At 50.6% G+C, this 17,232-nt stretch overlaps 2 protein-coding genes across 7 annotated transcripts; both read left to right on the top strand.

Annotated features, from left to right (window-relative positions):
* Positions 1-23: 23 nt before the first annotated feature.
* LOC142084847 (3-mercaptopyruvate sulfurtransferase-like) lies at positions 24-12,366 on the top strand. 3 transcript variants are annotated; one of them, XR_012674459.1, is made up of 5 exons: positions 24-131; positions 698-1,349; positions 1,966-2,081; positions 7,144-7,767; positions 10,405-10,493. XR_012674459.1 is itself a non-coding variant. In XM_075155956.1 (4 exons), exons 2-4 carry the CDS (start codon positions 755-757, stop codon positions 12,292-12,294), a joined length of 720 nt encoding a protein of 239 aa, XP_075012057.1. In that variant the 5' UTR covers positions 24-131; positions 698-754; the 3' UTR covers positions 12,295-12,366. The 3 variants fall into 3 exon arrangements, 2 of the variants coding, with proteins under 2 accessions (XP_075012057.1, XP_075012044.1); XM_075155956.1 differs by lacking the exons at positions 7,144-7,767; positions 10,405-10,493 and adding an exon at positions 12,286-12,366; XM_075155943.1 differs by lacking the exons at positions 7,144-7,767; positions 10,405-10,493 and having other exon boundaries at positions 1,966-2,965.
* KCTD17 (potassium channel tetramerization domain containing 17) lies at positions 7,775-16,941 on the top strand. Of its 4 annotated transcripts, none has more exons than XM_075156026.1 (7): positions 7,775-9,774; positions 10,405-10,513; positions 12,286-12,377; positions 13,332-13,427; positions 13,802-13,927; positions 14,662-14,806; positions 16,192-16,941. In XM_075156026.1, the coding sequence occupies exons 1-6, from the start codon at positions 9,562-9,564 to the stop codon at positions 14,755-14,757; spliced, it is 732 nt and encodes a 243-aa protein (XP_075012127.1). In that variant the 5' UTR covers positions 7,775-9,561; the 3' UTR covers positions 14,758-14,806; positions 16,192-16,941. The 4 variants fall into 4 exon arrangements, with proteins under 4 accessions (XP_075012127.1, XP_075012118.1, XP_075012108.1 ...); XM_075156017.1 differs by having other exon boundaries at positions 14,590-14,806; XM_075156007.1 differs by having other exon boundaries at positions 12,286-12,392; positions 14,590-14,806.
* The last annotated feature ends 291 nt before the right edge of the window (positions 16,942-17,232 follow it).

Raw genomic sequence — 17,232 nt, 5'->3', positions numbered from 1 at the left:
GGGCGGTGCGGGGGCGGGCGGCACCGCCCGGGACCGGCCCGCTGGGAGGGCCCCGGCTCCCGCCCCCCGGCGGCGGCCATGGCTGGCGGGGACTGAGGGCGGGTGCTGCTCCGCTGAGGCCCAGCACGGAGGTACGGGGCAGCGCGACGGGCCGGCTCCGTTCCTTCCCCCGCTGCTGCGCGGAGGGAACCGCGGCCCCGCCGCCGCCGGGGCAGGAGGGGTCGCAGGGGGAGGCGGCGGTGGTGGTCCAGCCTGCGTGAGGGGTGCCAGGGCCCCGGTAAGGCCTCGGCTGGAAATGGGCTCCGGGGTGGTGAGAGCGGTGGGGCAGAGTCCCCCTCGTCGTGGGGCCGTGCTTCACCCCGGGACGCTCGGTCCCCTCCGCTCAGGGTCCCTGGGGCTGCCCCGCTCCCCTCTTGCTGCTGTCAGCTCTGGCTGGTGGTTGCTGGAGGTAGAGGGACCAGGTGGGCTACAGGGGGCTGGGCGCAGGGCAGGACTGTGCCATGGCTGTCCCGCTCGGGGCAGGGTTTGGGCTGAGCTCTGTGAAACTCTTTATTTTCAGAGCTGGAGCATTTCAAACGCCTCACTGTAGGCTTGGCCAGCACCTCAGTGCAGACAGATCTTTGGTCCCAAAATGCATCTTTGTCCAGTTGCTTTTTGTAAGACTGGTCTCTAATTTGTGACTTTATTCCTTTTGCAGTCAGGTGGATTCAGGCAGACTCCAGGAATAGGTAATCTCGACCAGGACTCAGGAGCCATGTCACAACAACTCCTCTACCGTGCTCTGGTGTCTGCTAAATGGCTTTCAGAAGCCATCAAGTCCCAGCAAGCTGGTCTGGCCTTGAGAATCGTGGATGCGTCCTGGTATTTGCCGAAGATGAAGCGTGACCCGAAGCGCGAATTTGAGGAGCGCCATATCCCTGGTGCAGTTTTCTTTGACATTGACCAGTGCAGTGACCGTACTTCACCTTATGATCACATGCTGCCCAAAGCTGATGACTTTGCTGAGTATGTGGGGAAGCTGGGTGTGGGGAATGATTCCCATGTTGTGGTGTATGATGGCAGCGACCAAGGTCTCTTCTCAGCGCCCCGGGTGTGGTGGATGTTCCGGGCCTTCGGACATGAAGCCGTCTCCCTTCTGGATGGTGGCCTGAAGAACTGGCAGCGAGAGGGGAATGCGCTGAGCTCTGGGAAAAGCCATGTAGCTCCCTCAGAGTTCCACGCCTCCTTGGACAAGTCCCTGGTGAAAACATACGAGGACGTCTTAGATAACTTGGATTCCCACCGCTTCCAACTAGTGGACGCGCGCGCTGCAGGACGGTTCCGGGGAGTAGAGCCAGAGCCCCGAGATGGTAATATGCCTCCTGAGACATTGGCATAATAAAAAGGGGCTTCATTTAAGGTGCCCATCAATTTGACTTCTGTAGAGGTAATGAAGGGAAATATGGTTGTCCGTTATAGGATGGGACTTGAGGCAGTGTATCCACCTGTCCTCCTCTCCTTTTGACGAGCAAGTGCTGCTCTTTGAAAATTCAGGATTGGGGAAGCCGTGTATTTTTTTCCTCATGAGGGGCTGGGGTGAGGAATGTAGCTTTCATACACCTCAAAGATATTCATTGGTCTCTTCACATACTGGTACTACTCTTCCCCTCAGAAGTGCCTATGGAGGTGCTTCAGTCAGTGCCTCATCAGAGTGGGTTGCTCTGATACGGGGAAGATGTGGAGGGAACTGGGAGGAAGAACAGAACTTGACAGGATTGTGTCCATGTGGTAACCTGAAGGTTAGAGCCATCCTTCCTGAGTAATCAGTAATCTAGTAAAGCAAAGTTTAACAAAAATAAATGTATTTGTTTTAACAAAATACAGTAAACAATAAATATTCCTCCCCGTGAAACAGAGAATGAGTTTTGCAATGGATTTATCCCAGACAGTAGAGGTTAATTCCTATCTGTATTGCTTTTCCTCCAGGAATTGAGCCTGGTCATGTCCCTGGGTCGATGAACATCCCCTTCACTGATTTCCTCACAGAGTCTGGTTTAGAGAAGACCCCTGAGCAGATCCGCAGTCTGTTCCAGGAGAAGAAGGTGGACCTCTTAAAGCCGGTGGTAGCCACATGTGGCTCTGGGGTCACTGCCTGCCATGTGGCTCTGGGGGCATACCTCTGTGGCAAACCAGATGTTGCTGTGTACGATGGGGCCTGGGTGGAATGGTACATGCGGGCACAGCCTGAAAATATTATTTCTGAGGGAAAGGGGAAGACGGTGTAATAAGCTGCTTCGTCTCCCACCTGTGCAGATAATTTGCCTTGAAACAGGATTTGGAAAAGATGGGTTTAGCATTCCTGGTTAAGTGTCTTGAGGTGAAGGTGTTGGGTAGCAAGTACGGGCACATGATGCTTTGGCACTTTCTCCTTACCCTACTCCTGCTGCTTAGGAGCATAAAGATGACCTGGGCAGCCAGCTCTAGGTGACCCTGCTTGAGCAGGTAGGGTGAACCAGACGTCCTTCCAAGGTCACTTCCAATCTCAGCCTTTCTGTGATTCTGTGACCTTTTTACCATATCCAGATGGAAGGGAGAGAGTGCTGGTGGCAGCATGGGGAAGTGATTGAGTCAAGACAAGCTCATGAACATTCCACCATGTTCACTCACAGGATGGTCATACTTGTATAACTGTGCCTCATGATCCTGCTCTCTGCCTCTGTACTAGAAGCCATCCATGCACTTTATGGCCATTTTGAGTGCAAAACTTTGGGGAAAGACATAGCTGTTAAAGGAGCAAATATGCCTTCCAGGTCGGCACTTAGGTTAGAGACTTGGTTTGGATTTCATCTTGCACTTGGACTCTTAACTGCAATGTGTACTTAGCCAGTTTTGTATCCCCATGGTCCAAAATCCCCCTTGGGAAAAATAAAAGATTCTGGGATTAAAAAAGGGTAAATAAACGTGTTTCAAGGTATTTCTGCAGAAAGGAACTTATGTGAGTGTTGCTTGGGTGATTCCTTTTCAGGAATTCTATTTTTACGGGATCACTTTGTCTTGATGATTCAAGTGAGATGTTTCCTTCTCTCCATGAGTAGAACTACATCTCTTGCCTTCAACAAGCTCTTTGTCCCAGGAAAGACAATGGCATGCGCCTCTCTTGGGACTTTTTACCATCTTCCTCCTTTCAGTCCTTGCCCATTTGCTTTTTGGCCTAAAACTCCATGTTAGTCACAGCTCTGTTCTTCAAAGACTGGATGTCAGCTCACATGGTGAAAATTGGACTGCATGGGTGTTTCCGTTCTTTCCATGAGACTTGCCATGTAACTTTAAAAAACTTAGAGGAGCTGAGACCTACAGAGGAATAGCCCACAATGGCACGTATTTTTCCCCAAGACCCTTGTCTTATATCTGAGAGTTGAAATCCCCCTGGGTATCCCTGACAATGTTCAAGAATTTGTTCTCTCTAGGATTTTTCTCCTCTAAAAAAAAAAGAAAAAAGCAAGCCTGCACCTATTCTGGCCCACTGGTAACTTAGAAAGTTAATGAGACAGGGTCTGCTCTTGGGCTTGTAGCAACAGGTACCTGTGGACAGCTGAGGATGAAGGGGTCATCCTTTCTAGGGGATGCTATGGATGCTCATGGTCACAGATTTGCAGGGTTTCCTCCTAGGCACTAAATATGAGGGCTGGATCCTTTTCTGTTGGAGAGTGTTTTATTCTTCGCATTTCCTTTGGCCTCCTGCAGCTCTGGCTTGTTCCTGGGCTTGGCTTGCATGGACACAAGCTCCATTTCTGCTCACCTCCTGTGGAGCTAGAGTTTCACTGTCCAGGTGATTTCTTCCTCTGTCCTCCCTACCTACACATACAGCTTGACCCTTCTTTCCACCCATTTCCAGTGATTGAAAGCATTCAATTTCCCTGCTTGCATCCAGTCTAATAACCTAGCTCTTCAGGGACTTGGCGCTGGCATTACAGCAAGTGCTGAGTATAGAGTGCACAGGGGTCTGAAACGAGTGACCCTTTAGTAGACAGTGCAAGACACAGATCTGGATAAAATAATAAACCTTTATATTTGCCAGCTTCCATTTAGTTCTTTGGGCTTAGACTTCCCAAAAGGGCTTCCTTTGCAGGTTACAGCAAGCCCTGCAAATTGTTAAAGACTTTCAGTTCTGGATCTAATTGACAGTTTAATTAATTTTCTTCTCCTTCCTGCTAGGGAAAGGTTTTCTATTCTCATGCTTTATGAATTTCCCCACCCAGGTAATTAGTGTGTTTTTAAAGACTGGTAGAAACACCTTCCTTTATCCTGAGTGGGGTAATTTTCTAGCAAGTGTTTCCTGCAGGGAAAAGGGAAGAACTAGTCAGCGTGTCATGCAGGACATCTGATTGCAGTCTGTAGCTGAGGGCATTTAAAAAAAATTTTTTAAGCTGAAGTATTGTGTTGACATGAAAACAAAAGGATAAGCACTGGCTGGGATGTCTGGCTGGGAACAGCAAGTGGTGCTAAACTCTCTGTGGAGGGGCCTCCCAATCTGAGCAACAGGGGTGCTGCTTTTTAGGACACTTTAAGTTAAAGATACTTGTACAGTGTGGTGTAGTATAGGATCCTATAGCAGGATCTGGCTTGTGACACCTTTTCAGTTCAGGATTTCTAGCTTTTCCCACCATCAGCCAAGCTAAGAGGCTTTCACGTGGTGGGTCATTAACGTTTAACACCCTGGGTGTGGCTGGAAGGTGAGGCTGATTTTGTCAACATGTGGCTAGGCCCCTATGTACAAATACGAGTACTGTGGCTGTGTTTGTCCAGGAAAATTTAGTTATTAGAGAAAATTGGCATATTCTTTTAGACTTTGTTAATCATTTCCAATGGATGCAGGGGGCTGGCTTTTGCTCTTGTCCTTCCAGAACATTTGGCAATGCAGCTTAAGCACTGTGTTTCTTTTTTCCCACTGACCCCAGCAGTCCCTGGGGTCAGTGGGAATCTCTCTGCTTCCTCTTGAAGGCTGAGCTGCTTTTCTCTGTCCTGTGTGTTGCGGGGAGGTGTCTGGTGCAGCCCAGCCATCCGCCTGGAGATGGCAAACTGAGTGAAAGATTTCCCTCTCCCCTTGCTCTACGTTTTGACTGTGTGGCTCGATGACATCCAGCAGGGCCCTTTCCCCTCTCTGGTATGTGTGCCAAAGTTGGCAGTACTCAACTTCCCTTACCCTGGACAGATTTGGAACCACACAATCTCAGCTGTTCTTCAGTTTCCCAGCTTTTGGCAAATCTTTTACCAGATGCTTAGCTTTGCCTTGATTTCCCCATAGAGGAGAAATGGAGAATTTTCTCCCCATGACAAGATATTTTGTCTTTCTGGGGTATGCCCTGTTACATCATATATCAAAATGCTCAGTCCACGAGTATCTTCTGATATTTTCCCTCGTTTTAGCTGATACCTGTTCTCACACTGCAGGCAAAGCACTGGGAACAGCCCTGATGTAGGAAGAGGGTCACATTGACCCGTGGCTAACTTGAGACTGGAGCTTTTACAGCTCTCTATGTAAATTTGAGAATCGCAGGCCAGCATGTAAACTCTTTATTGGTTTATTGGTATATTTTACTCTCTGTAATACTTTTGTCCTGAAGCAGTTTTGGACTCTGTGAAAACAGGCTGGTCAATGGTTCTCCAACAGTAATCCCACAGTCCCTTGTTCCTCTTCATCCCCTGCCTTCCTCTTCCTTCCCTACTGCTGCCTAGCAGTCAGGTTGCACCACTTCACACTTCATTTCCCAGTGAACGTTTTATTCCCCTGCAAACTTTCCCAAATCAGCCCTCCTTCTGCCAGCCCTGCTACCCCTTCCCACTAACGACCACTGCATGAGCAGTGGTAATCACTATTACCTGCAGGGGCTTTTCTTGTTCCTCCCATGTCTCCTGGTCCCAGCTCACAACTGGGTGCTACGTGATGTTTTCTCTCCTCCTCCCAGCACTCTTCCAGCAGAGGTGCTAAGTGATGCACATACACACACAGACTTACACACTATTTTGAATGCAGGTACTTTGCTCACAGACCACACGATGCATAAGGAGCTGGAGAAAGTTTAGCTCACCTGCATGCCATGGGACCTTTCTCTTCCGGCTCTGATATGCCTGGCTCAGCTGGCAGTCAAGCTGGGCTCTGTTGGCTACAAGTGAACTGTCTTCCTCCCACCCCCAAGTCCAGTGTAGGGAGTTTTCTTTTCCCAGTTCACTGTTGGCTTAATGGCAAATGTCAAAGCATTACTTGTCCTCCCCTCCCCACTTCCTATAGAGAAGAGAGAGGAGATGGTTTCTTCTCCGGTGCCTCATCCCACAGTGTGTTCATTAACTAAATGATCACGCACGTTTAATCCCAGATGTGTTCCCAGCCTGCCAGAGTGGTGACACTGTCTGTGCCAACACAGGGTGATCCCTGCTCCCACTGACGCTCCACAATGCAAAAATTCCCTAAGAGCAGCTCTGCAACTCAGTGATGCATCAAACGCCATGTACCCAGCTGACTCGTCAGGCTGCAACGTATGTACAGAGCACTGCAGTGTGTGTAGCTTTCTGCAGGTTTGCACTGCTGGCTGCTGAACCGAGAAAGTTTACCCCCTGCTCTGTTTTCCTCAGCTCTTGCCATGACCTATCTACCGTGTGGCTGTCCAGCTTTTCCTGCCCCCAGTCTATCTGTGCAGTTGTCCCCATGATTAACTGGGTACGCAGTGGGGCTGTACGGCGTTACACAATCACATTTCCCTGTGTAAGCTCTTGCTGCTGTCTCTCTGTGCGTATATTTTATATATAGTTATCATCAAAGCAGGAGGAACAGCCATTGGATTATTTAATTTTATTTCTCCTCTGTTCTGTTGCTTAATTTTAACGGACCTTAATACAGGCATGCTAGTTGCATCTCAGAACTATGTCTGGTGATGGTGTGCAAATCAGGCCTGTATTTAGCCCACACCACCAACTCATCATAGCATTTCAGCTGGTAACTCACCCCAGACTGACTTTTTCCCGAAGAGGATTTTCATGTACTATGGGGAACGCCCTGGCCTGGAGGTTTTCCAGTAAAGTTTATGCTGTGTGTTGCGGAAAAGAAGGCTCTGGGGATGGGAATGGTGTACCTTGACCTCTTTCCTTACTTATAGTATACCTCTTTAGATTTACCAGCTAACCTTTCACACCATGGCGCTGGGGTGAGCAAGACTTGAAGTGCTGGCCAGAGATGGAGGCTGGTGTTGATGGAAGAAGGTGTGCTCTGAATACAGACCATCCCTGAGCTGTGAGCAGCATTGGCATGGGAGAGGTTGGAGAAGAAGGCATCGAAAACAAGAGATTGGACCTAAAAAGGAGCAAGAGGCTGAGGGGCTGTGGGAGGAGGAAAGGGAGACAGGGTGAACCCTTGATAGAAGAAGGAAGAAAACTAAGGCAGGGCAGATTTCTTGGAGGGGGAGATAAGGGGCTATAGGCTGCCACCCAACTACGGCATTCATATCAGAGTGCCACAGTCCTCACCCTAATTCTCTGTTGGAGCTGCGGCCAGCACAGACAGGGTCCTGCATCCCTTGTACACCAGAGCGCAGGGCAGAGCTCTCACATTTGCCGTCGTTTGACCCAGAGCCAGAAGTAGGAGGGCAACATTCCCACGGGCCAGAGCTGTGTTGCACTGTGTGATGCTTCAGCTCAGGTCAGTGTTAGTCTGAGCATCTTTGATGCCCACCACTGCTCAGCGGAGACTGGTCCAAGGGCTGGGCACTAATTTGGGCCAAAGTCTGCTTCATACAGGTAGGCAAAAATAATTTTTCATCGTTTCCCTGTTATTGGTCACTCTAGTGCTGGCCAGCTCCTGTTATAAATTAAAGGAGATCCAGAGTTATTTGAATTTACAACCTGCAGCAGCTGAATTGTTCCTGTGCTTAAATTAGCTGGAGGTCAGCAATCTTGAAACCTTTTCCGTGTTGCTTTCTCTTCACCTCCTCCCCTTTGCACTTCTCCACAGAAGGAGCAAAGTACACACTTACACCGTCTTTGTGAAGGAAGTCCTGGGTGATTTGGGGGAAGGGAGATGCTGCCTTCATGTCCTGTAATGATAAAAGGGAGTGATTTGTAAGTAAAAGAAGAGGAAAGGATTAAAAGAAAAGGAATATAAGAATAAAACATGATCTTTCTCTCTATCCATCCTCTTCCCCCAATAAACCCCCACGTCAAAAGACACAAAGATCTAGGTGCAAGAACAATAAAGTGTCTGCAAGGCACCACACTGTCTCTGCAATGCTGCGTTGCCCTGGCAAGGAGGAGCCAGAAAGTTGCTTAGGGGAAGGAAGGCTTTGGGCTACATTCAGGTGAAACATCAGCCTTTCCTTTCCATTCCATTCCTAATATGCTCGAGCTGCTGGCAAGCACGGCTGTGCTTAGGTGGGAGTGAGAAAAGCAGAGCTGCTGGGGAGAGAGCTCTTTCAGGTTGTGTCTGTGCCAAGGAGTGCATTTGAACAGTGTCCCATGGGGCATGAGTTGCTCAGCTCCAGGCTCAGCCTGGCAGGAGCGAGTGACAGAGGCAGGGCTAGGTTCGGTACAGCAGGATTGGCACATCGGCATCAGCGGGTGATATGTGCCTGGGGCAGAGAGAAAACTCCACACAGAGCTAAGTTAAAATCTGAGCTCTCTGTTGCCCAGATACAAACAGGGATGGCAGAAACACGGGGGGAGGATCAGGGAGTCTCTGTCTGGCATGGTTTGTGCTGGTAGGACAGCACTGGGGGGAGCTTGCTGAGTCAGCGACTCTTCCAAGCTGGAAGAGAAATTACTCCTGCCCCCTGCCAGCACTTCATGCAGATCCAGGATACGGTTCCCAGAAGTGTCCCTACATGTGTTAGCAAGAAGGCAACAGTATGCACATTTTGCAGCAAGAACAGCGTGGCAACTGATGCAGCACTGAGCTGTGAGCATGGGGGTAATGGATCTCCTGAAGGGAAAGCTGTGGAGTACAGTGCTGACGGACTGAATCTGCTGACTGCCAGGGAGCAGGTTGTTCTTCCTGACTCTGAGGAAGCTTGCAGGCAAGAACCTGGACTGGAAGCAGGCAGACTACCAGCTGCAGGGCTGGGGTCATGTAGTACAGTGCAGCCCCCTTCATTACAGTAGCCTCATTGCAGGGACAATGGGCTGGGAAAACTACAGTTCCCAGCACCCTTTTGTGCAGGGGACAAACTACAGTTCCCAGAACCTTTTAATGAGCCAGAGAGGATGTCTATGGAAATAAATGCCGAGGACTTTTGCATAACACCCTGCACCTCCGAAGTGCTGGCTGGCCCTTGGTTAGTGAAAACGGGAACAGGGGAAAAGCCAGGGAGCGTCAGCACTGTGGAGCTGTGGTTTTGCCCACCCCTAATAGCCGCAGTGATATCCTCCAGCACAGAGCATCTCCTTCCTCCCCTCGGGACTCCCTTGGCGGTCACAGGGAGGACCCTGGCCCCCACGAGACACAGCTGCTGTGGAGGGAGAGGCAGATAAACTACAGATCCCGGCATTCTCCGGCAGGCAGCACCTGCGGCAGTCCCTGCACGCTGCGGGGGGGTGAGGATGAGGATGAGGATGGAGGGCGGGGAGGAGATGCAGGGCGCCGTAGGGCTACCCTGCACCTGGGACATCTCGCCACCCGCTGGCACCCAGGCCAAGTGGGTGAGGCTCAATGTGGGGGGCACCGTCTTCCTCACCACCAGGCAGACCCTGTGTCGGGAGCAGAAATCTTTCCTGTGTCGCTTGTGCCAGGGCGAGGAGCTGCAGTCGGACCGGGTAAGGCAGCTGGGTTGCCTCCCGCACCGTGCCCCACCGAGCATGGGGAGGGCTGGAGGGATGCAGGGATGGAGCCAGACCCCGACAGCTGCATGAGTAGCTGAGTGAAAAATGCCTGCTCTTTCTCTACTCTCTCCCGGGAAGGATTTCCCCTTGCCAGATCCCACCTTGCTGTGTTGTAGCCTGGCATCTGTCTTCCCGAGCTGGGGAAAAGGAAGGCCACCTCCCCTCCGCCCCTACTTTCCCGCCTCTCTATCACCCCACATCCCCTGGATCTGCCTCCCAGCTGTATCTGCCTGACTCAGCCTTGTCCCCTATAAGGGGTCTCTCTGCTCTCTCACACCAGGCCTGTACGCACAGTTGCAGAAGGAGACTGACGCCTATTTTTTTGGCTTTCTCTGCTGGGTTGGTCCATGCTGAGGTGGGCACACTGAGCATACCAATACAGAAGCTAAAATCCAAGCTGGACTGACTTGGCCAGGGGCTGTCAGGGGCCCATGGTTTCCAAGGAGTCTTAGAAATGGTGGACATTTTTGCTTAGGTTTGTATTTTCTTATAGTCTGGAGCATTTGAGGATTGGTTACAAGTTTCCATGGGGTTTTTCTCCTCGTGGTCTATCTCTGTTGCTAGGATGAGACTGGTGCATACCTAATAGATCGGGACCCCACTTACTTTGGACCCATCCTGAATTTCCTCCGTCATGGGAAGCTGGTCCTGGATAAAGATATGGCTGAAGAGGGTGAGTCTTGGAGCTCAGAAACTTCCTGCTTAACATCGCTGCTGTAGCCAGGACAGAGTAGGACTTGTTGTTGACCTTGTTGTCTCTCATTCTCCTTCTGGAGGTTGATGGGGGGGGATTTGAGAGGGCTATCCCTGCAGCTTTTGGAAAGCATACTGATGTTTCCTATACTAAAGGGGTTCAGAGTAGGTGAGGAAGGCATCCTACAGGTGGTGTGGCTTCACGACTGTTTGTTCAACAGAGGTGTCACCAAGACGGAAGTAGGCAAGATCTCTCAGCCTCAATAAACCATTTTTTACTTGTTCCGTATCCACTTTTAACCAGGCTCTGTGACTGGTTTTCTGTTAATGACTGAGTGTTTCTAATTAGGAATGAAAACCCAGAAGACCAAACAAAACCAAGCTCATCTCTTCTAGTGACTGTAATAAAGACCACCATTAATCAGTGATATGCAATGTATGCTACTAGTGCTCCGATGGGCTGTGGACTGCAGCAATTCCAGTGGAGCAAGCCAGACAAACCAATCCCTCATTTGAGGTTGACAGGGGGTCCAATAGGATAGCTCAGTAACATCACGGTGTTACCAGCCAGCAGTCCCCAATGCCTTATTATTTTTTGGATGCTAGAGTCTAACAAGGGGCCAATTCCAAAGACAGCCTGTGCTGTCTAGCCCTTGCCAAGCACAGTTTTTGCATGTTCATTAGTCGTCTTGCCTCTCTTTCTTACATATTTTTGCCTAATGCAAGGAAAGTTTTCTTCAGAATTGTCTTATGAGTTACAATTCCAAAAATATATCTAAGCAATGGTACAGAATTGTAATAAACACAATTCTGGAGTGTTTCCTACTTGACATTTCTTGTAATCCTGAGGTCAGACAGAGTTCATCCACAGGTTTTAACATAAAATCTGAAGCATAAACAGGAGTCCCATTCATAGCTTAACATTGCCTGCTGCAGACACTCAGGCTGGCATAAAACTAACCCAGTAGATGATTCACAGCTGAATGAGGGACTCGGAAGAGGTCTGAGTGTGTCAGGTAGTGAAGGATCAATCTCCCCATCTGCATTGTCTGTGTACTGCCTTGGGGACATGTGAGTGTTGGCTCCTAGCCACCTTTTCCTCAGCGACCCTCTGGGGACCCCCCTCCTTTTCCCTGAAGGCCTGTTAGCAACAGGTGAGTCTCAGGAGAGGCGACGGATGCAGATACCATACAGAAAAAAACCAAAACACTTCTCTGTTTACCTGCTTTGAGGTGAAGCACAGGGGAAAGAGCCAAAGATCATATGAAGTTATATGTGGCTGCAAGGTGGGTGCAACTCCAACTGGCCCGGGAGGAAAGATGGGATTTTTTTAGGGTCTTTTAGTGACAAGGTCAGAACAAGTTGTAGTTCTCTGCCTTAAGAAGAGGAACTGAACAAGGTGATAACTACTGGTCATTGAGAGAGGCTGGAGCGTACGTGTATTCTCCTTGGCCAGTTATCTGGGAAAGGTATTAGTAGTCCTCGCCACAAGCCTTCACTGACAGTGGCTGTTTCTGTAGTAGCAGGCAGCATAACGAAATTGGGGTGAGCATTAGAAACTCAATACAGAGAGCCAGGGTTCAATTCTCTGCAGTAAGAGTTTCAGGCAACAGAAACCTGTTAAAAAGTGAGGATGCAGTGTCATTTCTCCCTATGGACCTTGGGAAGCTCAGAATTGATCTTTTGCAAGCCAAAAAACAAAGATGGGCTGTTAACTTTCTGTCTTTGTGGTCCTTCTGTCTTTTTTATCAGGGGTCCTAGAAGAAGCCGAGTTCTATAATATTGGTCCTTTAATCCGAATAATCAAGGATCGACTGGAGGAAAAGGATTACACAGTAACTCATGTATGGAGAGAAATGGCAAGGAAATATAGGGTGGGGTGGGCAAAGGAGGGAATGTGAAAAGGGAGAGGTGAGTCTAGAGGGAGAGCAGACTTGGGAGAAGCAGCAAGGAATGGAAAGAAGCATCTAATTAGAGTTTATTTGCTAATGTCCGCATAGCAAAATCTTGCAGGGGACAGGCTACCGCCATTTTAGCTACAATAAACAAGTCACAGGCTTGTTTTGCATCCCCAGAAGTAATGCTGGATGTAGCCCCTGCAACCAAATCAGCTCCTCTAGCTTTTGGAAGAAGGCAGCTGGTTGCGGTGGGATATGGAAGAATGTTTGTGAGGAGAGCGAAGGTGGTGTGGGGAGGAGAGCTCTGGTGTGGGGAGTCCTGGGAGTGTAATCACAGTGAAGAGTATGGGGATACCTGTAGAGAAACCTGGAGGGAACAGGTGAAGGGATGTCTGTGGATGAGTTAAATGCAGACAATGAGGCACAAGGAATCAATCCTGTGGCACAATCACACCTTGTTTTGCCCAATAACCTTTTAAAATCTGTCTTCTGGGAGAGTTGGCTGATATCTCGCTTTTCATCATGCCTGCCTCAGGTTGTAAGCCTCCAGCAACACAGTCACTTTGCGCTCGCAAAACCCCATCAGCTTTTGTGGCATTTGCATAAATGACTTCGTAACAACAAATGCGAACTCCCCATCGAAAGAGCCCGGTACCTTCTGGGGACAATGCAGGAAGCACTCAGCTCAGTCCCTCCTCTCCAGAAGAGATACCGTTGTTCTTGCTCCCTATGACAGCATTGTAGAAAGTTGGGTTGTGGTTTCCACTCCCTTTTAACCTGGGACATGGGGAAGAGGACAGAGGGAGGGGTCAAGGAGGGGTACTACCACTTGATTCTGCAGGAGGGCAACAGCCTTTAGCATCTGACCGTTGTCAACGTGGTCTGCAATTTTGCTGTCAGGTGCCTCCTAAGCATGTCTACCGTGTGCTACAGTGCCAGGAAGAGGAGCTCACTCAGATGGTTTCCACTATGTCGGATGGATGGCGCTTTGAGCAGGTATGAAGAAGGTAGAGGGGGGTAGGAAGGAGTTGTCTTTTGGCGAAAAGATCATGAATACCATACAGTCCCCAGGCAATGCACCTTCTCTCTCTGAGAAGATTGGGTCAGTCATTGATGATGCTGTCACACTGGCTCTCTCTTGCCCCTTCCCTAGAGGTTTAGAGGATACTGTGTGAGGTTAAGCTGTTTTGTGTCCTGGCTGACTCCTCTCCCGGTTCTCTGTGCTGCCTTGTCAGCTTAGTTATGAGGCCTTTCTATTGGGGGTATGGATTGGACTTCATGCTGCATGGTGGGCTTTCTGCCTTGCTCCCCAGGTGGAGTGGATGTTTGCAGTAACATGTGCTTGTGATTCTTGCTCTCATCTTTTCTAGCTTGTAAACATTGGCTCATCCTATAACTACGGGAATGAGGATCAGACAGAGTTCCTGTGCGTGGTCTCCAAAGAGCTGTACAACTCCCCCAATGGCCTGAGCTCTGAGCCCAGCCACAAAGCCAAGGTGAGACCAACCTTGCAACCTTGCCGTGGCCCTACTCCTGTTGCCTATGAGATCCTTCACTCTTGTTTGCTCCCTCTTTCTTTCCTCTCTCCACTGTGATTGTGGGGCACCTCAGTGGTGAAATACAGAGGCTTGCCCTGCTGTTCAGTACCATGGCATTACACCCATTGCCCAAAAGGAGGAGTGCCCTTGTTGAGAGTGGTGGTGTCCGGCTGTGTGTGGCAAATGGCTTTAGCAAGTGACCCTGGCACTTCTCATGCTACTCTAAATCCCCCTCATGCCTCCTCATGACCATGCTGTGTGTGTCACTCTGCCTCTAGGGTGTAATTTTCCTGAAGACTTTGCAGCGTTCTCTTTCCTTTTGCTGAGTCCCCGCCTAAGAAGCAGGAGATCACCTGATCCCCTTTTGAGGGAAGGACAGAAACGTGTGGCAGTGCATGACATCCTGTAGACACCCATGATACAGGAAGGAGCACTAGTGACTGATGGCAGTTGTTGGGCAGCGGGATCACAGCACTTATAAGTGGGTTAAATAGCCCTGACGTGATGCTCCAGAGGAAGACAAGTCTCTTTGCTCCCTGACCCAGAGCTGTCTTGGCGATGGGGAAAGGTCCCTTTTTATTCCAGTGTCATGACCATTGCTTTATTCCCTTGTGTGTCAGAAAGAACTGCCATGGCTCATCTTGCAAGTATCTCCATTCTTTCTTCCCTTTGTCCTGCATGCTGGGCCACAGAGCACAGAGGAGGACCTGGAGGAGGAAGAGCAGGAGGTGGAGGAGGAGGCAGAGGCAGAAGCAGAAGCAGAGGAGAAAGGTGCAGCAAATCCTTGAGGAAAATGATAAAAATAACTCCCCAAGCATAGACCCGTCCACCTTTCTGGTGAGAGCTCACAGCTAGCGGCAGGGAAGGACTAGGGCAGGTGTGGGGTGTGGGGCCAGTCCTCTCCAGGAGCAGGAGTCTCTCTGGAGATAAAGCTGGCAGGGGAGAGCTGTTACCGTGGCTGCTGCTTTGTATTTTAAACTGCTTGGTTTATTTACGATTATATTTTTATTTGCAAACTCTCCATCTATTTGAGATTGCACTGAACTCTTTCTTCCTCTGGACCCTCCCTCCTGCTCCCCTCCGTGTCCATCCCAGCACTGTCACCTACCTCCCACCCTGCCCCACTCCCCAGCCTCCAGCATCCTTCCCTCTGCTCTTTTTGCCCCCCAGGGCTCAGAGTGGTCCCTGCCTGGGGCCCTGTCCCTTTCTGCTCCTCACTTTTCCTCCTCTGCAGGTACGTTACCTGTCTGCACTCTCAGCTCCTGCCAGCCTGAGCTCTGCATGAGTGACTCACTTCCCTCTTGTGGGTATGGCCCTGGTTTGTAGAGCTTGGGGAGGGGAAGGAGGGAGGGGAGGTTGACTCATCCCTAAGGTGGCTTTTCCAATTCTCATCCTATGTGTGCCTTTACGTGCCAAGCAGGCCCTACTGCTCCGGACCAGGGGCTCTGGCAGCAGAAAGGAGAGCGCAGCTGGGAAAAATGAGGAGGGGTGGAAATGAATGCAAAGCAGGCAGGGGTGGCAGGGGGAAGGCGAGGAAGTCTGCCACGTGTCTGCCTGACACGCATGCCAGATCGCTTCTCCAAACTGCCATCCGCAGCTCCTTTGCCTGCCAGCCCGAGAGCAGTTTGCAGAAGGCAGCCTGTTATTTTCCCCTCCCTGCTCTCGCTTCCCTGGGCTTTTCTCTCACCGCCTCTGCCAGGGTGAGAGCGCAGTGGGAGAGGGTGGCTAAGGCAGAGCGGAAGCGGCCAGTCCCCGCTCCAGATGTTCTCGCAGCTGTGTGCGAAATGAACCTCTGCCTCCTGCTCAGAGAGGCTGCCTGGCCTGTGTGCGTGGGGCTGGGTAAAGCTTTAGAAGGCGTATTCCTCTCTCATACTGGAAAACTGTGGGGCTCTTGTTAAACCAGAGGTGCTCAGTGCCACTCTCCTGGTGGAGGGCGCTACTTAGCTAACTGACATTTCTCTCTCCCTCTGTTCGAGAGCCTCCTTGTCCATGGCTGTGGGACCTGAGTGTTATTCTCTTAAATGTCAGTGTATGTTAATCACGCGGACTTTTCCTTCCTTTTTCTCTGTTCTCCCACCCTCACTCCTCATCTCTCTTCTTTTTCTTCTATTCTCATTTCCTCTGTCATTTCCCTTTTCCTGTTTCTCACTTTCCTCTCCATGCTCAATCACTTTTTTTTCCTGATGTTGATTTTCTTTCTCTCTTTCTCTCTCCTTCTCTAGCTGTTACAAGCCAGAGGTCTGAGGATGTGATCCCAACACTCCACTCCAGCCTTTTAATTTCTTGTTTATATCTTTATTTTTGTACTGCGGCGTACAGCAGCCCCTTGCCCCACAGTGACACCACTCAGCCCCCTTCACTCTTCACATGCAGCCATTCTTTTTTACAAACTCACCTCGAAGGCCTGAGCCTCAGCTCTGGAGGAGGACAGATGCTCCAAGGAGCCCCTGGGCTGCTGTAGGGGCTGGAGCCCACAACCCCTTCCCATGCCTAGCAGGCTGGCTTTCCTTAATGTCACAGTGGCCCCTGCTGGGGACATCAGTGATCAGCCACTGCAGCCTGCGGTCCCTTCCTGAACACCCTGGATGCGACTGGGGCCCCGAGGTGGTGGCAGCTGCTGTAGGACCAGTCCTCGCCCTTTCGCTGTTGCAGGCAGCTGGTCTGGGCTTGTGGCCAGAAGGCAAATGCAGAGCCACTGCCCTTTCCTGGGCCACCTGCACTGCTCACGGGGTGTCCCTGTGCGGGGTGTCACGCTCCTTGGTGCCTCCCTTCCTGTCCCCCAAAGCAGCCCTGTGTCGGCAGGGTGAGGAGGAGACAGGCGTGCTGCCCGGGTACCGGGAGCACGCTGGCACCTGGTGTCGTGTCTGCTAGCACGAGGAGATCCCTGCCTCGGGGAGCAGGGCCTTTGCCTCACTGTTCTGTCTGCGGACACCAGGTTGTAACTCTTGAATAAAATTCACAGTGTGTTCCTCCTTCCCGCCTCTTATTTCAAGTGGCAGAAATTTGGGGCTGGTAGAAGGGGGTGGGAGCTGGAGAAGAGGAGTTTGGATTCATCACCTGGAGCCACCAGAAGCTGCTTGTGCTGCGCCTGTCTTCTGGGGGCTGGAGATACTTCCCACTGGGTCTGTGCTGCATCCCCACTGCAGGCAGCTGGGCTACAGAGCAGGTTTGCTTATTGGTACCTGCACTCCTAAATCATAACAACAGGCGAGGACCGCCTATCTAGCTAGCGTATTGACCCCGCTGCGCCTGGGACACAGCTG

This window comes from Calonectris borealis, chromosome 1, assembly GCF_964195595.1.
Source record: "Calonectris borealis chromosome 1, bCalBor7.hap1.2, whole genome shotgun sequence".
NCBI lineage: Eukaryota > Metazoa > Chordata > Aves > Procellariiformes > Procellariidae > Calonectris > Calonectris borealis.
Note: the sequence above shows the minus strand (reverse complement) of the source record. Positions and strands in the feature narration are given on the sequence as shown.